General features: G+C 41.0%; 1 protein-coding gene across 1 annotated transcript in view; it reads left to right on the forward strand.

Annotated features, from left to right (window-relative positions):
- Positions 1-26,510, forward strand: part of PDE11A (phosphodiesterase 11A) — a 423,445-nt gene that overhangs the window by 312,128 nt on the left and 84,807 nt on the right. The window contains exons 11-12 of the mRNA NM_001205422.1: positions 17,064-17,210; positions 17,473-17,580. Coding sequence (NP_001192351.1) covers positions 17,064-17,210; positions 17,473-17,580 — 255 coding nt within the window. The remainder of the gene's footprint in view (positions 1-17,063; positions 17,211-17,472; positions 17,581-26,510) is intronic.

Genomic DNA, 26,510 nt, shown 5'->3' on the forward strand with positions numbered 1-26,510 from the left:
ACGTCCCTATCAGGCTTTGACTCTTCAGTCCCTCTCCTTGTCCCAAAGAGAACCAATGAAAAACCAGTATAAATGGCTTTTTCAAGCAACTTTTCACATCATTAAATCACTTTGCTGTTTATGTAGTAGCAGCACAAACTCAGAAATACATTACACACAAATTGGAGTAGCAGCAGAGGGAGGAGCAGCTGCTACAGAGCTGCCTGGTGCCTGTGGACGAGGTTGATGATGAGGCTGGTCCCTAGCATGCGCCTCATGCTGGCTCGACCGCATCCCCTCCGAGCCAGGGTCCCCTCTTTTCGAGTAGAAATAGAGTTGAAACCTCTGTTACCGCTCTTGCCCATTGGAAATGGAGCTTTTCCTCAAAACCCAAGATACCACCTTCTGTACTTTCCTAACCACCTCTTCCTTCAGAGGAAATTGTTCTCAGAGAAATTATCCTTTTACATCTGTCAATAAAATTAGGCTAACTCTTAGGGAAAGCCATCTGGATGGTACGGAAATGAACATGACACAGATCTGTTCTGTCCTGCCCTCCAGGGGGTCCCTGTCTAGTAGGATGAATGAACACACATCGCTCTGCAAGTACCTGGTATACAGGAACCCCTCACTAAGTATTTTGTTGAATGAATGAGCAAAAGAATGACTGCACAATAATTTTAAGAGATGACAGTAAATGCTATAGAAGAATAAAGGACAAAATATACCAGGGGACTTGACTTGAGAGATGTTCTGGTGGTTAGAGGCTTCGGGGTGGGCTTTATGAAGGGAGACAGATAAGACCAGAGCCTTGCAGATGGAGGCTGTTGAGCCTGGCAGGGTGAGACAAATTGAGGATGTCACACCAAGGCTCTCCTGGGAGAAGGAATCTTTCCTGGGCATTATCTCAGCAGCATGGTCATGCAGTCATTTTCTAAAAAAGGGAAGTACCACAGTAGGAGCACAGCGATGGTAAGGGCTTGGTCAACAAGATATTAGGCGGAAGCATAACAGCTCTCCACAAGAGGATCACAGCCCTGGGAGGATGGGCAGCCTGATTTCAGATTCGACAAGGTTACAGTCCCCTTGATCTTTATCTTTTGAGACTATGAACTTGAACTTGATGAGTCATGTTTTTCTCCAATGTATTTTGGATATCCCAGCCCAGAATACATTTTTTTGCAAGAGTGGATACAGCACAGTTTGCTACGGAGTGGAAGCCTTTCTCGATTGCCTTCTCTAAAGAACCAGGGAAAGACAAGACGAGAAATGTCATTAGGATACCTTGGAAGAGGGCCACCATGGATCTGGCATGAATATTTATCTTGAATCCTGGAGATTTAGTATTCAGTTCATCTGCGATAATGGTAATTATCTGTTATGGATGAAACTGAATTTCCTTCCCCTCCTAAATTCATATGTTGAAACCCAACCCCTAGTATTTAAAGATAGGGTCCTTAAAGAAGAAATTAAGTCTAAAGGAGATCATGGATGGGGGGTGCTAATCCAAAATGACTGGTGTCCTTATAAGAAGAGGAAGAGGCACCAGGGATGCACACACACACACACACACACACACACACACACACACACACAGAAGAAAGACCATGTGAGGACAAAGCAAGTCGGGAGCCATCTGCCAGCCAAAGAAAAAGGTACAGGAGAAACCACACTTGCCAACACCTTGATCTTGGACTTTCAGCCTCCAGAACTGAGAGAAAAGGAATCTGCATTGTTTAACCACCCACAGTTCAGTCGCTCAGTCATGTCTGACTCTTTGCGACCCCATGAACCACAGCACGCCAGGCCTCACTGTCCATCACCGACTCCCAGAGTTTACCCAAGCTCATGTCCATCAAGTCAGTGATGCCATCCAACCATCTCATCCTCTGTCGTCCCCTTCTCCTCCTGCCCTCAATCTTTCCCAGCATCAGGGTCTTTTCCAATGAGTCAGCTCTTCACATCAGGTGGCCAAAGTATTGGAATTTCAGCTTCAACATCAGTCCTTCCAATGAACACCCAGGACTGATTCCTCTAGGATGGACTGGTTGGATCTCCTTGCAGTCCAAGGGACCCTCAAGAGTCTTCCCCAACGCCACAGCTCAAAAGCATTAATTCTTTGGTGCTCAGCTTTCTTTATAGTCCAAATCTCACATCCATACATGACCACTGGAAAAACCATAGGCTTGACTAGATGGATCTTTGTTGGCAAAGTAATGTCTCTGCTTTTCAATATGCTATCTAGGTTGGTCATAACTTTCCTGCCAAGGAGTAAGCATCTTTTAATTTCATGGCTACAGTCACCATCTGCAGTGATTTTGGAGCCCCCAAAAATACAGTCTGACACTGTTTCCACTGTTTACCCATCTATTTCCCATGAAGTGATGGGACCGGATGCTATGATCTTTGTTTTCTGAATGTTGAGCTTTAGGCAACTTTTTCACTCTCCTCTTTCACTTTCATCAAGAGGCTCTTTAGTTCTTCACTTTCTGCCATAAGGGTGGTGTCATCTGCATATCTGAGGTTATTGATATTTCTCCCAGCAATCTTGATTCCAGCTTGTGCTTCTTCCAGCCCAGCGTTTCTCATGATGTACTCTGCATATAAGTTAAATAAGCAGGGTGACAATATACAGCCTTGACGTACTCCTTTTTGGTTGTGGCAGCCCTAGCATGTGAATACACTGATATATTTTGAAGGCCTCCTATGAACCTGGCAGAAGTATTTTATCTCAATTTTTTAATGACTATGTAATATAGTTATTGTTATATTCCTTTTTCAGGAGAGAAAATAGATGCCCAGGGCTACAGCTCTAGCAAGTGGTATCAACTCAGAGTCTAAGGCACATCTGTCTGGCTCCAGACATGATGCACTTAGCATACCACGAACCCACATTTGTGATGTACCAGTCATGAAAGAAATACTAGGCTGTAATAATTGCTGACATTTGAGAACTTAATCCTTTCCTTATGGAACTTATAAATGATGAGAGACAGACTTACAAAGATAAATAAATAAATAAGTACTGCCTGGACCAGACCGTCTGGAATCAATAATGCCATGGCAACGCCACAGTGAATCTACGCTGAGAGAGCATTCAAATGATTGTGAAGACAGCATAAGGGAGTGGCTGCAGACCTAAGGGCTGGGGGAAGATTCAGCAGCTTTCTAGTTATGGGAACTTAGGCTTTTATTCTTACTCATATCCTTAACCTCATCAGTTTCCTCATCTGTGCTAGGAGGGCTAAATTGGGACTAATGGTAGAATATTACCCCCTGGGTTGTTGGAGTATTAAATAAGATAATATAAAGCACTTTTCATGATGCTTGGTACATAGTACATCTCAATAAATGCACCATGGCGGGAAAAAACATTCTTCTAATGCATATCTTACTAGATACTAACAAAAGAGCCAACCCATCTAAATGTGTTTGAGTTCCTATTTAAATGAAAATTCTACATGTTGTTAAGTTTATGTGTATTTTCACTGACACTTATATGTTTCCAAACATAATTTTGTTTCCAAAATATGTTTGCCTTCTCAGGACATTCAACTTAAATAAATACCAACATATACCATCACCAACACAGTCAAGGCAAAATTAAAATGTTCATCAGTGTGGAAGGACAGTCTGAAGAAAGACAAGACAGAAAGGACTCATAAAATACTGATAGAAGTCAGAGCAAATGAAATATTATGTGCGTGTGTGTGTGACACTGTGTGCATTGATGGACATGTGAATGTGTTTTGGGGCGTACCTGTGCCCATCTGAGAATAAATGCAGGCACGATTCTAGACAGTGGATTGTGCCTGGGGAATCCGTCCCCCACCCTGCATGCCTTACTTGATAGATTGTTTCTTCATTGCAGGTGATTGCTTTCTTCCGCCTCAAGAGTAGAAACTTTTTTATAATGCTTCCTGTACTTTTATAGCAAAAACCAATATAAATATTACTGGATCTATAAGTAAAAGAGCATAAAGTCTTATTTATCTTGCTGCACAGAGAAACCATGAAAAACATGTGGAAAGTTGAGTCTATTTTTCTCCAGGAAGACATTCAACTATATGCTCCGGCAAAGCAGAGATGCTTAATTTCAGAGATGACAGAGGGACTCTGTTATGTTTTTGGTTCACAGGATTTTCATTGTTTTTGCATGTGCATGAATATTGAAATATTTCTCTGACCAGTTCTTGGAAAAGGATATTGCCTGGCCAACCACATATGTTCGCAATGACAGGTTGCACTCCCAACCCCAATTAACAGGCCACAATGATGGGACTTCAGATGTAGAACAAGGGGAGAGAAAGTGGAATCAGGCCAGTGGCATGAATGGAAAACCCAAGCAAAGCCATGTCCTGGTCGGCAGCCCCAAACGCTCCCTCCCAGTGGGGCCCCACTGTTTTCATCAGCAAGAGTTCTAATCCCAGCCGTCAGGTTTTGCCCCTCCCTGGTTCTGCTCCCATGGAGAGGTGTGGAACTTTGTAACAGGGCATTGGGACCCATTATCCCAGCACACGAGGGTAAGATCAGGTGGGACTTATACCAGAACCATGAAAAGGGGAGGTTGAGGTTCCAGTTCCCTTTGATCCCCTGCATTGTCCTTCTCTACCATTTCCCAGGTCTCCAGGCTCCATCTCCTTGCTGTCCCCTCTGCTTTAGGTGTAGCATCATAGTTCACTATTAGAGTTCATTTATTCCTGTGATTCTTACTAGTGGAAATCCTTTGATAAACCTGTAATTTCAAACTGCAGAAACAAAACAATGTGATGATCCTTAGTCGTTAGCTGTGTGTTCGTCCACTCACCTGGTCCTTGTTTGCTTAGTCACTCAGTCGTGTCCGACTCTTTGTGACCCCATGGACTGCAGCCCACCAGGCCCCTCTGTCCATGGAGATTCTCCAGTCAAGAATACGGGAGTGGGTTGCTATGCCCTGCTCTGGGATTACCAATTCCCAAACCCAGATCCATAATCAAGAGCTGATGTCCTAGACAGCTTCAACTCTTTTTTACAAAAGTTCTTTCACCTTCTTTCTCCTTCATTCTTTTCTCCCTGGTTGTCAAGTTGTTGTCACATTTCTTAGGGAATTATTCTCATTTTCTGTCCTGCTTTATGAGCCTTTCCTTCCACCCCATTGCCTCCAAGGTATTTTCATTTTAATAGGGAATAATTCTCTGATTTATGTTAATGAAACTCTAATGATGATGTTTCAGGCAGGCAGAAGAGAGCCCTCACCTGGAATTTTAGATCTTTCCTCCCAGCCTGGAATGCAAACGGTTATCTTTTCAAACCATGTTGAAATCATATTTGTGCATAAAATTGCATTTTTTTTTCCTTTGCACCATTCCCATCAACAGTTGGGAATTTCTGACCATCTTTTATAAGTTTCTGTTTGTGAAATTAACATCTGAGTCTGCTCACTAAATTCAAACCTTCAGAAAAACTGCAGCATGCTGAGACTAATAGCAGAAAAGTTAAAGGTGTTGGTGAAGTTTTTGTTTTCTAAGATGCCTAGATTGTTCTGAAGCTAATATAGAAGGGCTGTTGGTTAAAGTCGTTAGTATTTAACCTATAGGAAGCTAACATTTGAAGTGTCTTTTTGTAAATGGAAGCAATGTTGAGTAAGTCTGTATTATTCATTAGACTCTGTATTACTTCCTAAACAATGGCTGAGGTTATCATCTATAAATCTCTTTAGTAATACTGTTCAATTTCCTACCCCTCTTTTAATACTCTTCATGTGGACTTAGAGACTTAGATAAACTACCAGTGAGTACAGAGTATACCCCCCACCCCATCACACAATTGTAGAGTCCCTGCCAAGTGCCCTGTACGCTACCAGGCACCGTGGAGCATGGAAGAAGCACATCTCAGGTGAGGCTGCGGCTGAGAGGGGCAGCAAGGACTCAAGCAAAACCCACAGCTCAGCATGTTGAGGTTGAGGTGGGCAGGAGGCCATTAAGGTCCAACCGAGGGTATGAGTCAGAGAGGCAGTGTACACACGGATGGTGGTTCTGTCGGAGCCGAGATTGAAGGCGACAGTTCACTGGGCTGGAAAGGCCATGCTGGACAGGCAGCACTTGCTTTAGGGTGTTCCTATCTCACAACTTCCTAACAGGTTGCCAGGTGATGTTGATGTAGTTGGTATGGGGTCCAACTCTGAGAATCACTGGCTTGAGAAACTTTTCCATGAAAAACACACAAGATGCTTCTCCATAGATTCAGAGATAGCATAGCTATGTCTCTGTGGGTTTCCTTTGCCCCTGCTTTTTTAAAAATCTTTTGAACACTGTAAATCATCTAATATATCTTTTATATTATCTTTGTAGAAGTTATTAGGAAGCCTGCAGGCAAATTTTTGGCTATCCATACAATGCACTGATGATGCTGTGGCATGCATTTTGTCTAGTAACTTCACTTCTGATTATGTTTTACATTCCTATCCTTAGTTTCCCTTTGATTTGTCTTTCTGGCCTATTTTTAATTTCTTTTTTCTCTGTTATTGCCTGGATCTTTGAAATCCACATTAAACAATTTTAAAGACAAAACAGGTTATGTCTCTTTCACTGCCACCAGCAACAACAAAACAGCACTTTGATATACTATATTGAGTAAACTTTAGGAAGAAAGCAGTAAACTTTAATAACAGAAACATTTTTTTTTCAAAGAGAAATTACTTCGGAGTGCAGACCTCACTTAGGGACCATAGGCTAGAGGAACAGATATTTGAAATTAAAGTTTCAGGTTAATTTAATTTGAAATTAAAGTTTCAACACATCATCTTCTCTTAGGGCTGGTTCTATTTACCAAATACAGTGCTTTTAAGATCACTGTAACATACAAAATCCAAGGTGGATTAATCTTGTAATCTTACTTTTAAACAATCTTCTTTCATAAAGCAACTATGGAAAACATGGAAATATATAGTCATAGACTATATCAACTGCATGTGTTAAAGAGGAAACACTTGATACCTTTCTTTTAAAAACTTGTACTAAATGGTTTGTAAGTAATTTTTATTTACGTGTTTATCTGTGGCTGTGCTGGGTCTCTGTTGCTACGCGAGCGTTTTCTCTAGTTGTGGTGAGCAGGGGCTCCTCTCTCGTTGTGGTGCCCTGGCTTCTTATTGCCGTGGTTTCTTTCATTGCGGAGCACGGGCCTAGGCACCCGGGCTTCAGGAGTTGCACCACGTGCGTTCAGCAGCTGCGGCTCCCAGCCTCTAGAGCACAGGCTCAGCAGTTGTGGTGCAGGGGTTCAGTTGCTCTGAGGCATGTGGGATCTTCCCAAACCAGGGATCAAACCCATGTCTCCTGCACTGGCCAGCGGATTCTTTACCACTTGCCCACCAGGGAAGCCCAGTACTGAATGGTTTTCTACTTTATTTTAAATGTTATATACTAGGAAAAAAGAAATTCTCTTTTGAAATGACTTGTTTCTGTTGAAATGCATTATTTAAATTTTCAGTGCTGCTAATGAGAACTGTTTCTTGGACAAACATAAATAATGAGGGCATATTATTAGTAGAACTCTCCAGGAGCCATGGTGGAAAAGACAGTTCACATAAGGGAAAGTTTTTCTATTTCAAAAGGAGATAGTCACCATGATGTTTCTTTTGCTTCTCACCATGACAAGGAAAATACGTGGGAATCATGCTTTCTCATGAAGGTTGTGTTGCTGCATGAAAGATAACAAAGGCAGTTTCTGAGATTAACAGGAAACAGTTATAGATAAGATTGTTTCACCAAAATAGCTCAAGCAGAAATAAAGGAAAGGCCCTATGATTTTTAACTTACGGTGAAATTTCTGAAAATCACATAGGAAGAGATGATAGAAGTTTCATCCTCCTATTAAGAAGTTCAAAGTAATAGGTCTGTTCAAGCCTAGAAAACCAAAGTGAACTATACAATAATTGAGAATAATTAAGTTTTAGCAAGAGAAGGGAAATGTTGCACCCAGAGTTTGTATTTCTTTAAACTTTGCTCTCTTTTTCAATATAGTGATATTGACTACTAATCTTCCTTGCTTTTATACACTTAAAAAAGACAAATATATAAAATGCCATTTGACTTACTTAGCCGTGTAATGGGAAGCTCTGCCATTCCATGGAAAGCTTAGGTATTCACAGGTACCCGGACCCTAGTGGCAAACAGCCTCTAGGGAAGTTCTTCTCAAACACGAGTGCATATGCGGGTCATTTGGGGATTGTGTCCAGTTAAGAACCCATGTTAAACTACAGAGGAATCAGGAGAAAGCTTTGGACCTCCTTCCCCAAATCACACATAAACACATTCAAGCCAATCTGCTTACATGGTTCAGGAACCTAATTCCTGCTCTAAGGGGTATATTTGAAAACCTCAGAGTATAAAGTGGCTATAAATATTACAGTGATCTATGCAAATCCAGAGAAGGGCATGGTCACTGTGGGATAAGAAGGAATGAACCTCTACAGAAGGTGAGACTTGAATTTCAACTGGGAGGTTAAGGAGAAAGTCTAGCCCTGTAGGTGGAAGGGTAGAATAATCTGAATCCATGGAGGTAGAGATGAGAAAAAGGATAAATTCCCCAGCCTGATGCTTCCATGGAAAACTAGAAGATGAAAACCCTGGATGGGCAATGTGGAGCCAGTTTATGAAGATACTTGGATGCCAACTAAGGAATTCGCTTCATTCAGCAGGCCACACTCAGTCCTTAAAGACATTTAAAGAGGGAGTGACATAGTAAAAACAGGATGGGCTGAATTAAAAGAATAAAGTCTAAGTTTTTACATATAAACATATACTATGTTTATTATTGGCTTTAGCATGAGGTAGAACAGGGCCTTATAATTCTTTTTTGAAAACTATTTCTTGGCAATTCTTGGACATTTATATTCACTCTTAGGTTCTAAATTTTACTGCTTCTATATATAAATGTAGCCCATGAACTGCAGAGTTTGACTGTGCCATTGTGTGCCCAGCCCCAAGAACACGAGGAGGACTCGGGTCTTCGCATCCCTGCCCCCCGCCAGATGGCTTCCCAGCCTTCTGTAGCTTCTGTGTTGTGTGTAGATGAGTGAGCCTGCGTAGCCTGCGAATGTGCTGGGCTCACACCTTCTTAGTCAACTGATGGTGCACTACCTAAGCTTCATTGCTCCCTCTTTTTAGAATTCTGTGTCTTTCCCAAGCTTCACATGCAGCAGAAATACCCCAGCTTTCCCTCTTCAGAAGTTGGTGTAAGTTAAGTAAGCAGCCTCATATACTGTGCTGTGCTCAGTCCTGTCCGACTCATTGCAACCCCATGGACTGTAGTCTACCAGGCTCCTCTGTCCATGGGATTTCCCAGGCAAGAATACTGGAGTGGGTTCCATTCCTTCTCCAAGGGGTCTTCCCGACTCAAGGATTGGAGGATCAAACCGCGTCTCTTGAGTCTCCTGCAATGGCAGGAGGGTTTTTTACCACTAGCACTGGCTGGGAAGCCCTCATACTGAGATTCATAAGGAACTATGTCCTCCTTTCTTGAGGAAGAATAAAATTAGTTACAATTTATTCCTTCACCACTGCAGAGGGGACTAGGTACCATCCAAATCACTAGTTGCTTCTGGCTCTCCTTACAAATTACTAGTTACTTCTAGTACCACTAGTCCCTCTAAAGCCTGACTGCACGTCCCAGACGTCCAAGAGAAAGCTTCCCAGAACCCCATCTGGACAGAAGGGATCCCTCATCTCCCAGCTCTCCACCCACCATCCCACCTGCGTGCTGCTTCCCTTATTTTACTCTGCCACCTTGGCCAGCCAAGCATGGTATCAGAGTCCCATCAGTGCTCTGCTGGTCAGTGCGAGCTAAGGTCCTTTGCCTGAAGTCTGCCTCTGCTCCTGAAGAGGACAAGTTAGTTTTTTCAGAATGGTCTTGAGAGTATTGAGCTGATTCTGTGTTCACATTAAATCAAAACAAAGCTAACACCTGGAGCTTATTTCAAGCGCAGTTGTGAGTTTAGAGACCTCCCCGAGTGGATTCATCCAAGTACAGATCAAAGCATCGTCCCTTCAAATGGATTCAGGTTGACCATCATAAAAAATGGATCAAGAGGCTAGTCATGCAGGAATCCCAAGCACTGTTCATGGTGCACCTAAGTTAGCTGCATAATGCAGGCTTAGGAAACCCTTTGGCTTGGCAGTGGTCCATTTTTAGAGGCAGTATAATAGTTAGGAGCCAGGCTCTAGAAAAGATGCCTCAGGTTCAAATCCATCTCTACCAATCACAACTGTGCAAATGTGAACAAACTGTCTATCATCTGTTTCAGTTGCCTCATCTGTAACACGCGATTAGGAATAGTCCCTACCTCTAGGGTCCTTGTGAAAGTCCAATGAATTAATATACATCCAGTGCTAGAAGAGTGCCTGTCATGTATGTAGTAAGTGCTATAACAGTGCTGGCAAAACAAAGAACTTTGCAGTCCCTTCTGGATCACCACAGTCCAAGGTCCTGTCTTCATTATTTCATTCATCCCAGGGTCTTCTTGTCAAGAGGGGTAAGTGGGTGAGTGGCTCGGACTGGCAACACAGTTCCCCTTCCAATTGCTAGGGCAGGACCACCATCCACTTTGTTGTTTCTTCCCATTTTCTGAGCATCATAAAATGTAATATTCATGTGTCAAGGGATCCAGGCTAGTATTTTAACATTTTACAGCCTCTTTGTAAAGCTACCTTTTCAGTTTTAGAGGAGGCAGTTTTATGACTCCCTTTGATAACCACTTAACTATGAAGACCCAAACAAAGAAGAGGAATGGTCAGAGGATATCAGGAACTCCCAGACAGCTAGAGCCCCACTTCTTGAACATTATTCAAATTAGCTCCAGGACTCATAATTCTGTGTTTTCATTTATTGCTGCAATAAAGTAAATGGTTCTTTTATCCAAATGTTATTTCCTGGCTATTAATTCAGTAGCTATTTTGGATTGTAGCACTCCTCTTTGATTTAGGGAAATGGTACCTTATAAATATTTAAAAGTTGAAGACTGACACTTGGAGAAATTGACTTTGATTTGTTTTGTTAATATCCTATGGCTAGACTCATTACAGGTTTGGAAGATGCAGCCCCATTCTCTACTTATGAGAGATAGGGTGCTTGTGGCTCTATAACAAGGAAATTTGGGGATGCTCTTCTCAAATCTTTTGTGGACTGGATCTCCGTGTATGCCTCCAGGGGAACACACACGACTCTCTTCTTCATATATTTCTCCAGAAACTGCTCTTGAACTCAAGAATGTAGTTGAAAACTATCGATACTTCTCAAAATAGCTGAAAATGGTCATAGGCTTGGGACTTTCTCTGCATCTACGAGTGTCAGCAAGGGTTTACGACGGGGCCCAGGATGATCTTTACACTGGTATGATTTAACCATGGATCAATCAACCTATTAGGGGAAAAAGACAAGGTCAATAAGGATGGGTCTTGGTGAACCAGAGGCCATCCTACATTTTTCAACCTAATGTTCTTATTTCCTTTCCATTAACATTTCACAATGAAAAAATGCCTATATTCTTTAATTTTTAAGGTAATTACGGGAATTTAGTGCTTTTGAAGGATAGAGGATTTATAATGGCATCAGGGAAGGCACTATAAATAACCCGCGAGACAAGGGCCACCTGGAAAGCAGCAGTGCAGTCTCCATCATCATTTCTGCTTCTTGGCGACAGGCTGTAAGAGGGTCATCTCCCTTGGCCAGTGCAGAACCAAGCTCCTCTCCTTAGACCAGAAAGACCTGCTTGTTCTGGGACAGGGCTTCTACCCTCTTGGGAAGTGGTTTTCCAGCTGTATTTGAGTTTGAACAAATTATAACAAACACAGAACATTCTAAGTACATGCATTCTCTGTATGCAAAGCCCTGAAATGTGTGATGGAAGTAGACAGTCATTCTGGAGCTTCTCTAAGGGAAAGAAACATGCCATCTGCCTCTGAGATCATTACAGCCTAATGAGGTCAGGATGACACAAGGGAACGTACCAGGGCACAGAACAAGAGAGAGGGGTCCACATGATTGCAGCCAGGCTCTGCACATAGATACAAAGGGATTAGTCCAAAGGCTGGCTTACCTGTGAGCTCTCCAAGCTGACCAGTTAAGGCACTATTTAATAAAGATCATTTTAATGATTACTAGATAAAGATGGTACAGTAAATACACTCATTTTCTTTTGTTGAAACCCAACTAAAATAACAACAAAAGGGCATGTATTCTTAAAGATATAGAAATTGGGCAAGGACTTAACAATGATAAACTTTTTAAAGCTAGAAAACAGATGGATAAATATTAAGTAATCCAGCAAACCCAAGAAAGACAAAATAAGCTATCAGTGGGAAAAGCTGAAAGGTAAACAGGTTTATACCACAGACCCCTCCCCATCAAACAGCTCAGGAATTGGCTAAGTAAGTACCTTTGGAAATAGAGATGAAGGGAAGGCTATCAACAAGAAACAGAGAATCTAAGAAGCAGTTTGACCTCCAGATTCTTTATCCCACCCTCCACTCTATAAAGACTAGAGGCTTATCCTCTGAAGAGGGGATAACAGCAGGTCTCTGGGATGGGGTTAAACAAGTGCAGAGCTTGAGGGCAGGAATGCAGGCTGAAAACAAGAGGATTGAATGAAGTTATAGACCAGTGCTGAGTTTCTTCTCCAATCTCTGTTCCTGTATATAAGAAGATTCTTCTCTGGGGAACCTGAGTAGCTAAAGAGAAAAGACCCAAAGATACAGACATTTGATGGCTTTCCCAAGGAAAGGGGTCAGTCAGATCCCTGTCCAGAGAAGCCCCCAGAAGCTCTGATAAAAGGAGCTTTCCGGGCTCTGCTTTTAAACAGGGGCAGAAAACCAAAGATCACCACACAGCTGGGCAAAATCTCTATTACCTCTAAAGCCTTGACTATGTTAAAATGATTTAAGGAAGGATAAGCTGATTGAGAGACTAAACTATCAACCATGAGTGGATTAAGAATGTATTTGCCATTGTGCTGAATACCTAGAATGGAATATTATTCAGCTTTAAAAAAGAAGGAAATACTTTTCTGTGATACATTGTGGACGACCCCTGAAGACATTTTGCTAAGTGAAGTAAGCCAATCGCAAAAGGACAAGTACTGCATGATACCACATCTGAGGTATCTAAAGAAGTCAAACTCGTAGAGACAGAAAAAAGAATGATTGTTTCTGGCAGGGTGGGGGGTGGTGGCGGATGGAAAGTTGTTCATTGAGTACAGTTTCAGTCTTGCAAGATGAAAAAGCTCTAGACATCTGTTGTACAATAATGTAAATATAGTAAATAATACTGTGCACTTTTAAAAATTTGAGAGGATAAACTTATGCCATATTGTTTTAAGGGAAGCCCCAGTGGCTTGGTGGTAAAGAATCTTCCTGCCAATGCAAGAGACATAAGAGACACAGGTTCTATCCCTGGGTCAGGAAGATCTCCTGGAGAAAGGAATGCCAATCCACTCCAGTATTCCTGCCTGGGAAATTCCATGGACAGAGGAGCCTGGCAGGTTACAGTCCATAGAGTCACAAAGAATCAGACAGGACTTGGGGATTAAACAACAACAATGTATGTTTTTTTTTTAACCACAATAAAAATGAGAGAGGCTAAAACAAAATGAAGAGAGTGACATAAACTCTGAAGGGAGAAGAAAATGTCAAGTAGAATTATTGACATCCTCAGAGTGGTAAGAGAAGATATTGCATCCATGAAACAAAATTAAGGTGCTATTAAAAAATAATAAAAAAAAAACACAAACAAAAAGAAAATGCTTAGAAATGAAAGCTGTAGTATTAAAATATTAAGGAGAGGTTGTATTTCCTAGAAAGATCAAAAAGAGATAAAATGAAATACAGGACAGGAGGAAAAGGAAAAAAGAAAAAACAGTCTAAAGTTCAGATAAAGGGAATTCCAGAAAAATAATAGATGGGAAGAAATCATTAAAGAGTGCATTTTTCCATTTTTTCTAGAATTGCAGTTCATGTTTTTCCAGATTAAAGGACACACAAAGTACCTAGGGTTATAAATGAAAATAAACTCACACCTCGGCACATTTTCATGACATTTCAGAACTCTGGAAGCAAAAAGAAGATCCCACAAAAACAGAGAGGGAGAAGGAATCACTTCCAAAGGTAATGGGTTCATAATAGCTTCTGACTTCTCCAAAGTAGATCTAAAACTAAAAGAGAATGCCCTCAACATTCTACTGGCATGACTTCCAACCTAGAAACTGATATATAGACAAATCTTCAATCAAATGTGACAATAATACGAAAACCTACCAGACATGCAAGCTCTCATAAATTTACCTAGCACATACATCTCTTCTTGGGAAGCTATTGTAAGATGTGTCTCACTAAAATAAGAAGAGAGCCAGGAAAGAGAAAGATGTGGGGTATAGAAATAAAAGAGAGATGAAGACACCCCCAATATTATGGTGAAGAAACGTCTAGGATGAAAGCTATATGCGAGGCAGAGAAGACTGGAAGTCCCAATTATAGTTCAGAGAGTTCCAACAGAGATTTCTTCATAAAACTGTTGGAATACTCAAAGCATCTGAACATTTTCAGATGAGATTTAGATAATTAGTGGAGAGTTTAGAGGTTGAATTAGTGATCAGGGTGGAGAAAACTAAGCTCACCTTAAAGAAGACAATTTCTTAACTGTGAGAATACAAAATCCTATCAAGGGAAAGTAACCATAGTAAATTGCATGACTTAGATGTGAATTTCTTTTACAGAGTCATTACACTATAAATCCTGAATATTTCTCTAAACAAAGTTACTATATTATTATACTGAGGAGTGAGAAGGGATGGTATATGAGGTAGCAAAAGTTGATAGATACAGAATAAGACAGCTTCATCTTCAACAGGGAGGAAGCTAATAGATAACGCTTAAAACAGAAAATCATTTAAAGATAAAATCACAAGCACCTTACTTAGCAAAAAAAAAAAAATATCTAGATGATTTGAAAGTGGTTGCCTCTAAGTAAGGGAAAGTTTTGACACTCAAAGAGTTCTGCTAATGTGTGTATGTCACTAACCTTGCAGATCTAACTTACTCTTAAAACTATATTCATGTATAACTTTGATTTTAAATTATTTCTAAAGCAAAAAAAGAAGAAAAAAAAAGATAGTAAAGTGTTTAGCATGAGTCCAGGAACTCCAAATAAGGACACCTCGACACAAAGACCGTTTCCGTCACCACCGTGTTGCAATTTCACAAACCTTACCTTTTTCATTCTAAGGAGTTAGATTCTACAAATATGTTACTATAGTAAAGTGATTCTCTGAAAGATAAGCCGACTAACTTTTTTGAGCTACTACTTTTAAACTGTATTTATGTATTCGATTTTGGCTATACTGGGTCTTCCTTGCTGTGCGCAGGCTTTCCCTAGTCGTGCGCGGGCTTCTCGTTGCAGTGGCTTATCTTGTTGCAGAGCAGGGGCTCGAGGGTGTATACGCTTCAGTAGCTGTGGTTCCCAGCCTCTAGAGCGCAGGTTCAACAGCTGCGGCTCAGGGACTTAGTTGCTCTAGGGCATGTGGGATCCTCCTGGATCAGGGATCCAACCTGTGTCTCCTGCATTGGCAGGCAGACTCTCCACCACTGAGTCACCAGGGAAGCCCCAAGTTGATTAGTTTTTTTAAATGTATTTATGGCGGTGCCAGGGCCTCGCCACTGAATGGGTCCTTCTCGAGCAGAAGTGAGATGGGGCCACCCTCTGCCACAGTGCCCTAGTGCCTCTCATCACGCTACCCTCTCCCCCTGCAGGGCACAGGGGCCTCAGTAGCGCCTCCTGAGCCTCGAGCGCAGGCTCAGTGGCTGTGGTGCACGGGTTCAGTTGCCCCATGGCATGTGGGATCCTCCAGGACCAGGGAGCGAACCCACACTGGCAGGCAGACTCTCCACCACTGAGCCACCAGGGAAGCCCCCACGCTGATTAATTTTTAATAAAATTAACCAGCAGAATAGCAGGCAGAGAGTCTGTCTGCAGTTGTTCATTGTTCTTCCACGTTGTGGTGAATAATCAATGCTTGGATTTTAGCCTAGAGATGTATGTTTCTATGGAGGAGAATGGGGCTGGGAAGGAAGACTTGATTCAGTGGTTTCTGGGATGCTTACAGGGAGGAGAACTGGATTTTACTGCTCACTGTAAGTGGTCCCAGAGCATAAATTACTCCTTGGATAATTTACACCCAGTGACTAGACTAGGACTGTGCATACAGAATGGTCTCTGATAATCTGAAAACATAGAAATGATTCCCTTACCAAGCGTGGCCCAAAGAATATGGTAAACCCAGTGGAACCAGAAAATAAAGAAAAATATTCCCAAAGAATTTTTCTTGCCTTTAAATTTGAGGAGGGCAACAGATTGACAGCTGCCTAACATGAGTGTTTTGAAAACACTGAATCTGTACGACCAGTATTATAACGATGACGTTGTGATGTTTTTATAGAATGACACTATATTGCAAATTTACTCCTTTAATGAAACATATGCCCTCACTAACCCTCCAAACATCTCTATCCTATGAAGAAACACATTTTGCACTAGAGATGTGTTGGCTAATCCCTTCCACCTTTCTGAATATACAGAACGAGTGTGTAACAAAGAACAAGTGCACAGCGACAGCATTTAAGGCTGCAAGAAATGCGGCAGAGTGCTGTATGCCCCTGTCCTTCCCCCGAAGAGCAGCAATTAAAATTCACAGCTGCTGGCTGCCCAGATGTTTCTTGCATTCAGTGCTCTGTAATATGCATCTGAATATACTGTCTGACTGCAGTTTCAGTAAACTAGACAGCTTTGTATTCTAAATTCAGCAGACTAGATCCAGGGTGTATATTTTTTTCCTCCAGATTAGCTCCCCTCTCCCTTCTCCCCTCCCCTCCTCTTCATTTGCTTGGGGCAGTAGCAGTTCAGAAACAAAAGACATTTCTAGCTCAGAGTTTAGCTGTATCAGAGTGTAAGTGCAGGTCAGGTCTGATTTATGTGGCATGTCTGATAAGCAGGAGAGGAGAGCAGGATGAAGGGCCTGGAAAAGCTGGTGAACTTGGCTTGACTTTTATCTTGTGCTTTTGTAGGCAGCCAACATCCCCCTGGTGTCAGAACTCGCCATCGACGACATACATTTTGATGACTTTTCTCTCGACGTTGACGCCATGATCACGGCTGCTCTGCGGATGTTCATGGAGCTGGGGATGGTACAGAAATTTAAGATTGACTATGAGGTAAGATGTTCGGTCATGGGGCTCCCAGAAGTGCACCCAAGAACAACGTGGTAGCCACTTTGAGCCTTGGGTTTCCCAAATATTCATCAGGGATGATCATGCTTTCCCTGCATACCTGGTGGGATTACTGTGGGAATCGTGTGAGATGCTTGTGGAAGGACCTCAATGTTGAGGATTCCTCAGACATAAGGTATCATTTTGACCATGGCCCACTGCAGACACATGCCAATTGCCTGATGTAAACTTTCCCTTCCCGTTTCAGACGCTGTGTAGGTGGCTCCTGACAGTAAGGAAGAATTACCGAATGGTCCTGTACCACAACTGGAGACACGCCTTCAACGTGTGCCAGCTGATGTTTGCGATGTTGACTGTAAGTGTGTTCGGTGACAATGGAAGGTCATCTGCCACTTGTGAGGACCTACTGGCTTCCCCTTCACATGCCCATTTCTCTGACAAACTGCCCTGTGATTAACTTTACTTTGGAACTTACCTACCCTGGTGATGGGAGTGTATATTTCACAACGACCTCTGAGCTTTAAGGCTGTAAAATCACTGATCACTTGGAGCAGGTATAGTCTTTGAATGATTGCTCGAATCTCTTTTTAATGTTTTATCTTGGGAAACTGGTTTTTTATAAACAGAAGAAATGCTTGGGTTTTCAAAGCCACCTTTTTTTGCAGAGAATATGGGGATGACTGACTAAACAAAGAGATCTGCTGGATAAGACCCCATAGGGGAAAGCCAAAGAAGGGATGTATGAACATTACCCACAGGGACATGGAATCCTGAGAGATGCTTATCTGGAGAAGGGCCAGGGAGGCCGTGGGAAGGAAGGAGTAGGAGTGTATGTTCCCAGGGTTTCGGGCACACCAGGCTTCAAAGCTCCGCTCCAGGCACCGTAACAAAGTGAAGGTGGCCAGTCTGTTTTATAGAAGCAGCTGGGGCAGCTGGCCAGAGGTAAGCCTTGGAATTTAATCTAAAAGCAAATGTTTGTGGCAAAGACTAAAACAGAATCCTCTCTTCATCTCCATTTTCTGGCAAGAAATAAGGCTCATTTGGTCTTATTTCTACTCACACTGTTAAGTAATTATCAATTAAAATGGTTTCTGGCTTAAATATATTGGTTTCTTTAGCCTCAAGGTGATATGTACATATAGGTGTATCCATATGCGTGTATGTAGGCATACCTGCCACACAGAAAAAGAGAAGATGAGTTTAAGATTCTCATAACGTAAATCTAAATGCCTTACATCTTTGCACCCAGATTAAAATTTACCCCCCGAAAGAGGGAACGCCCAATGACAAACATTTTCCTTTGGTCCACATAAAGGAAGATTTCTGCTCCTTCCTCCTGAAGTGCTCTGCACTCTTCTCTGCCTACTAAAATTTTGCTCATTCTTTAAAATGCATTGATCTAATGCTGCTTTTCCCATGAAGTCTTTCCTTTTCCATAATCATCAATAATTTCAATAATCATCAGTAATCGTGTCTTGTACAACACATCTTTCTTTCTGCTGTGTATCTGAAGTTACAGATCTCTCATTCTCCTGTAAAGTAAGCAGCTTGAGGCTAAAGAAGTCATTTTTTGTTCTTGCAATAACCTTCATTTATTTGCTCAACATCTATCTGTTGAGCATGTCACCAGCACCCTCTACTCAATCCTGTACTTGGTAAGCTTTCAACAAATTTGTGTTGGATTGATTTGAACTGAAATACACATATAGCATAAGAAGATGGGACCAAAATGTCTTCACTTTTACACTCAAGGACTTGTTTTTTTTTTTGCGGATGGGTGGCAGGGGAGAAGGGTGTCCACAACTGCTTAAGGACCAAGAAAAATAATCTGGAAAAACTGGACATCTCACTGTAACATACACCATGAAACCAGGCAGCCAGTCAAATGAGGAAGGAAGAAGCGTTGAACAAGACCCTTAAATGTTTAAGAACCAATGTTTCATGGAAAAAAAAAAAAAAAAAACCTCTCATTTTACTTTTCCAAATCAGATCTCATAGACAAGTAATAATTTTTTGTGTCCAGAGTTCATGTATATGACTCACAGAGGACATCCAACAAAGAAATTATTAACCTATTATTTTGGAAAACCTATGGATTTATGGTGAATCACCAAAATAAGTAAGCAGGAACCTGTTCAACAAAGGACTGAATTATGTGAAGTGTTAGTCACTTGTCTTGTCCAACTCTTCGCAACCCCATGGATTGTAGTCCAACAGGCTCCTCTGTCCATGGAGTGGGTAGCCATTCCCTTCTCCAAGCAGGAAACTTGTTCAGTGAGGGATTAAAGATGTCATAAACAGAAACAGATTTTACAATAAGCCTTAAAATAGTCCATCCTAAAGGAAGTCAGTCCTGAACATTCATTGGAAGGACTGATGCTGAAGCTGAAACTCCAATACTTCGGCCACCTGATGGGAAGAACTGACTTATTGGAAAAGACCCTGACGCTGGGAAAAATTGAAGGCAGGAGGAGAAGGGGACGACAGAGGATGAAAAGATTGGATGGCATCCCCAACTCTATGGGCATGAGTTTGAGTAAACTCCAGGAGTTGGTGATGGACAGGGAAGCCAGGCATGCTGCAGTCCATGGCATCACGAAGAGTCGGACATGACTGAGCGACTGAACTGAACTGAAGTAAAAGAGCTGGGATAGAGGAAACTGGTAAGAACTGTGTGGTCGAGTGGGCATTTAGGAGAAGAGGGAATTCATACCCAGTTTTCTTTAGTAAATTTTTCCACAATATGGACAATCTTGATCCTTTTCAAGAAACTGAAGAAGGCAGAGCTCTCAGAATGTTACCACCATGGAGATACTCGTTCTGCCTAAATATTTCAAAGGTAGAGTTGTTTTTGCAAGTTTGCTCAGCAACCTTGAAGAATATCACTGTTTGAGAAAGTCTGGGTTTTGTTTTTGTATTAACGCTAGCTCAAAAAGAGAAGAATTTACTCTTAAAATTCTCTTGGCCAGGGGGAGAAGGAGCTAGAGGTTGAAAAATAAATGCATGACTTTGGAAAGAATACCTTGGTGAATGTTATTTTTTTTTCTTTTACACCGAGTAGAATAGCCACATTTGGAAAAGATATTATTTTCTGTTCATTAAATGTTTCTGAACTAAGGGTTACAGTTGGTTGAAAATGTCAGCTTTGTCCGTAACACAAGTATTCTCTCCAACTTGACCATAGTCAGACTGGTTAATCAGAACTTTTTCACTAAGAAAGTAAATATTGAGATAACAGAGATTACTTGATCAGGGGCAAAAAAGAAAGTGAGCATAATTCACTCATCAATTCTAACTTCTGAATACGACTTTGGTAACCAAAGTAGGCAAAATGATAACCTATTTATTTCCTTGAGCAGCCACTAAGGCTTCAGGCTTCAGATACTCCCGAATACTATTAGGGTCTTTCACTGTTTTGCTCTTATCAGTGATTTTATTTCCATTCTAGTTATCTTATATTCCACTTCCACGTGTTGAATTAGAACTAAAATTCTCTATTAATATGAAAGGAAAGTTATATTAACCCCTGCATTCATTCAGCTAGCTACAGAGGTGAGAGCACGGCGCACGTGCGCTGAATTTTCCTCTAGATGGCGCTCCAAGGCAAAGTTTCCCAGCCAGTTGCCTAGAAAGAAAGGGGGCGGATGGTGTTGATCTTACCAACATTCCCTGAAGACGCTTCTTTTCTTCTAAGAAAAGAAATACTGAGGCACGCACCCCACACTCTTTTCTTAAAAGAAACATCAGCAAGGCCAGTGTATCTGAAAAGAACCCTCCTATCAGGACAGACCTGTATTAGGACGGTCTCCTTGCCTGCAGCGCTATTAGTGCAAGTATTACGGCACTCTCCTTGTGTCTTTCTGTGGGTGTGTATTTTTCCAAGCCCATTGTCTCCAGGAATGGGAAGATGCATATTTGTGTGTCACTGATGAGCAAACCATGACACGAAGTACAACATAACAAGCAAATTACATGTAAGAATCAGCTTCCTAACCTTTAACTCTATAATCATTTCAAGCCCAGAAAATAGCTTGATTCAGAATTGTGTTTTGCAGAAGTATTCAAGCTCATGTCTAAGTAACAAAAAGGCCTTGTTTCTTTAGAAATTAAAAAGAAAAAGAACAAACTGCATTGTCGAATAGGCAATTTGATGTATAATGGTGGAAATTTAGTTCACTGGGAACACTGTTAATGACTTATTAATTTATTACAAGCCTCTGGTGTAGAATTCCAAATATTAAAATGAAAGTGTCCGTCTTATTCTTTGCTTCTAAAGAGAAACTTAGGTAGTTAAAAATTACCAAATATTTTTAATTCCTCAGATAAATGCAGTATGGAGTGCCAGTTACTATTTGCAGTTAAAACAGGGAATAAAAAGCTGCAGATAGATCAAGAATAATTATACAAATTCTCTTTATTTATAGAAGCTTGTAGAATAAATATTCCATCAAGCACATACATAGTGAAAGATAATAAGCACATTTCTTATATGTACAGTGTAGACCACATAAAGGAACCGACCATGCTTTTGTTTGTATTCTGGAAAATAAAAAGGCATGTGGAGATGCCAAGGTTGCAGAGACATTTTAAGGTTTTATAAATGATGTATGAGCTCTGACAGATTTTCCAGGGGGAAAAAAAAGGTTTCCTTAAGAGTCAGTATTCTTTACTATCCCATAAATGTACTCATTAGCACTTTGGGGCATGCCCTGTATCCTGTAGGGCTCAATAAAGATTCATTGAATGAGTGGATTTAGTTTAGGGTAATATTATTCAGGGAACTATGCTGCTCAGTGTCCAGTTTTTTCAAAAAACTATAAAATGATGAACAACTATCATTGCTAGAAATCTTGTTCTTTCTTCATATCACACTAAGGTTCAGCTAGGGTTCATATAGAATATTATGATCTTGCAGAATTCACTGGATATGAAAAGAGACAAGCACACGATCACATTAAAATTGATGGCGGTGCTGGTGGCTTGGTGCTGGTGGGGAAAGGCAGTTAAACACTAATAATAACCAAGTATCGCAGCAAACATACTGACACCTCCTGACATTTACGGGGGCTTCTTAAATCTTAAATGTGGAGGTAGCGCGTTTAAGTCCGTATTTGGATTGTCAACAAGGTTATTTTCAGAGATAAGCCAAGTCGTTTTATTGATAATTCAAACTAGAGAGCAGAAGGGACGTTTAGGAAGAAAAATCCATCCTGTTCACTAGCTTGAGGATAATGTGCTGTCTTCTGTCTGCCGTTTTCAGGGAAGTCCTTGATTTTTAAGGTAGACAGTTTCTTCTGCAAGGAGATCTTAGAAACGGAAAAAGGAAATTCCCTTTCCCCTTAACCCAAAGAAGGACAGAACTAGTTGAATTTTCAAATAAAATGTTTTTGCTCTATAACAAGACTACTAATCTCAATGGAAATCTAAATTCATTGTAGATTGTAATGTTGTAAGGTACAAAGAGATCTATGGTTTTATTCTGTAACCAACAACAAAGTAACAAACAATAATTATATTTGTAATCATCAAACATCATTTTTACATTGCATTTCCTTATCAATATAAGTAATAACTCGTTATATTTACTAGAAAATAAATGGCAACATTATCCTAATAATACAATAAAATCTGCATATGAGAAAAACCAATTCTTTGTCATGTGGGCATACCTTGATTTCTGGTGTAACTTCAAAGAAAGCACATTTTTAATTGAGGAAAGGAGTGATTCTTTTATGTTTTTGCAGAGTATCAGCACTGGGGGCTGTAAATTAACTAGGGAGCTAATCAATTTGAATACTGTGTCTAAATTACATTTAAGACTCCTGGCTTTTAATCATTTAAGAAGGTTTCTATTTTTATTCTCTCTGGCCACCTCTCAGAGCTCCAGTGAGGCACTCCATGCTTCTAGCTGACACTTCCTTTATCCACATTTATTTTACAAAAAGAAAAAGGCAAAGCAGCACATAATTAAGAAACTGGTGTGCTAATAATCAAACATACAATTGGGCAGAAGGATAATCCACTCCACTTCCTCACACAGGAGAGTACCCTCCATAACTCACTTTAAGCGCTGCCATTCATGAGTTATGGGTCATTCCCTTTCTAGTGAAAATAAATTCTCCCGCACCATCAGCCAGAGCTGAGTATTTTTCTTAGGACATGTAAATTGTAAAAGTGTATGAACATAATCATGCTGGCATTTGGGGGGGAGTGCAAGTTCTTGCCTGTGGACACAGGCTTGTAAGGAAATGTGTGTGATTTCAGGGCTGCGGTTGCCTGGTTACAATATAGGATTTTTTATTAAAGTTAATTTATTCCTGAGATTTTTACGGTGTTGGTAAACTGCTTAATCTGTCGCTCGGTATTTTATGACTCCAGCCAAATCCTGCAGGTCAGGGAGACCCGGCAGCAGAGCCATGGTCATTTATCACAGCCTCTATTTTCCACAGCTTATGACTCAGTAGTGGCAGTTTCTTGAGGCTGAATGAAACCTGGCACCTAAGGGTGTCAGCTGGGGACTTTATAAAGTTTTAATTTTTTTCACTAGTCTCATGTTCAAGTTTAGCTCAGTGATGACTAGTGAAAATTTGGGGTAAGTTTTGAAGAGGTTTCATATTCTCGAAATTCATCAATCTGGCTTCTTTGTGGCATGTGAAGAGGACTGTCTCTGCACAATTGATGTTCACCAGGTGATCTTCATTCTCTGGGCTCACACAGCCCATGTTCTATTCAATTCACTAGCAGTTTATCATAAAATATAAACTATATTTCTAAACATGAAAAAGCAGGCTGTCTTTATCCTCAAAAAATAATAAGGCATATTCTTAGTATTGAAAGCAAAAAACGTTAAACATCTAATATGTTTTTCCTTTTGTCTTTTTTTGAATTACAGTATGCTTGCTATATACATACATGTAGCTTTGCTTTCGTATTACCTGAATTGAAGTAAAAATTCAACTTTTAAAGGCTTATTAGATATTTACTCTTTTTTTTACCATTTTTCTTTTTACCATTTATATTTGGTTTTGCACAGTTTATCGAAATATGAGAGCAGAGATACATTGACCGATTTTTATTTGACCACATCATGACTTCCTGAGAATGAAATGAAGAGTATTGACAGATGCCAGAGGTTTGCTTTGAAATAGTCTAGCAAACAAACGAAACAGAACATGTGAGGGGATAAATGAATCAAGGCAGCAGAACGTGGCTTCCTGCTAAAGTTAGGTAACGAGTACTTAGGTATTCAATACAGTATTCTATTTTTCATATGTTTTTAACTTTACAAAATAGATAATTTTTTTAATTAGGATAACAAGTAGGTTAAAATTAAGTCAAGGAGGTAGTTAAAATTATTTAATAAAATGATTAAAGTCAATTCATTTTTTAAATTCATGCTACAAACAGTTACTCAAACATGTATGCTTGTACCAGTTTTGAGAGGCTTCCCTGATAGCTCAGTTGGTAAAGAATCTGCCTGCAATGCAGGAGACCCCGGTTTGATTCTTGGTTCAGGAAGATCCCTGGAGAAGGGATAGGCTACCCATTCCAGTATTCTTGGGCTTACCTTGTGGCTCAGCTGGTAAAGAATTCACCTGCAATGTGGGAGACCTGGGTTCTATCCATGGGTTGGAAGTATCCCCTGGAGAAGGGAAAGGCTACCCACTCCAGTATTCTGGCCTGGAGAATTCCATGGACTGTATAGTCCATTGGGTGCCTGGCCATTTTGAGTCTTACATGAGTAAGCATTTGCTATGTTATTTGAGATTCAGAGAGAAGTTGTGTCCAAAACATGACTTAAATTTTGCAATTTGATAATAAGTGGCTTCAAGAAGCTTCTGGTTATAAAAGTATTCAAGTATAGACTGTAAGGTCTTCCCAACTCTGAACTTGACAAGCAAAGGCTCATTGCAGACTTAAATCAGTATTTAATCAAGGCCAAATCAATTATTGACTACATTCATCTTGAAAACGAAGAGAAGCAAATTTGATCAAAACTGTCCCACGCCTTGTACACCTGAAACTAACACAACACTGTAAATAAACTATACACCAATAACAAACAAACAAAACCCCCCAAGCTGTCCTCCCAGGTAAACCCAAGCTATACTCCCATGGAAACTAGACAAACTACAACTGGTTTGTATTGTATCACATGCTTTGGTAAAGGAGCCATGTAAACATGGTGTTGGTTGGTGGTCCCCTAAATGGCACCCCACTCCAGTACCCTTGCCTGGAAAATCCCATGGACGGAGGAGCCCGGTAGGCTGCAGTCCATGGGGTCGCGAAGAGTCAGACACGACTGAGCGACTTCACTTTCACTTTTCACTTCCATGCATTGGAGAAGGAAATGGCAACCCACTCCAGTGTTCTTGCCTGGAGAATCCCAGGGACGGGGGAGCCTGGTGGGCTGCCATCTATGGAGTCACACAGAGTCGGACACGATTGAAGCGACTTAGCAGCAGCAGCAGCAACAACTGGAAAGGTTCTGGTTTCTGGACCTCGAAATAGGACTGAAGTGCCATTTCTTCAGCCTGGCAGATCCAATTATTGGCAGACAAACATTACTGTAAACACCGATCTAGATTTAGATGCAATCTAGATCTAAATCTAGATGCAATAGTTTATCTAGCGGGGTTGCTTTTTCAATGATTTGACTTGTTTACCTGTTGGCTGTGCTGGGTCTTCATCGCTACATGGGCTTTTCTCTGGTTGCGGCGATCGGGGCCTCCTCTCTAGCTGTGGTGCATGGGCTTCTCATTGCGGTGGCTTTTCTTGGATAGCAGAACATGGGTTCTAGGGCACACAGGCTTCAGCAGTTGCAGCTCCTAGGCTCCAGAGTACAGGCTCAATGATTGTGGTGCATGGGCTTAGTTGTTTCGTAGCATGTGGGATATTCCAGGGATTGAACCCAAGTCTCCTGGATTGGCAAGTGAATTCTTTACCACTGAGCCACCAGGGAAGCTCTCAAGTAAGGTTTTCTCCCCACAATGGAAGATTGCGTTGTGAATACCTGTTATTCTCCCACTGAGCTTTCATCACCCACTGTCTCTTGTTGGCAGAGAGGATCTTTTTTAAAAAGAAGATAGGATATGGCATCAAGTATAAATTCATTCATAAGCACTCTTGGTAAGCAAGTGAAATCTACTTTCATCTGAAAGCTTGAGAAAGTCCTCTGCTTAAAACCAATGCTTTGGAGCAAATTGAATAAGTTGGTATCCATCAACTTGCCCCCAGGATTTACATGTTGTACACAAACCATTGTATCTTTCTTTTCTTTCTAAA

Source organism: Bos taurus, chromosome 2 (assembly GCF_002263795.3).
Source record: "Bos taurus isolate L1 Dominette 01449 registration number 42190680 breed Hereford chromosome 2, ARS-UCD2.0, whole genome shotgun sequence".
In the NCBI taxonomy this organism is placed as follows: Eukaryota; Metazoa; Chordata; class Mammalia; order Artiodactyla; family Bovidae; genus Bos; species Bos taurus.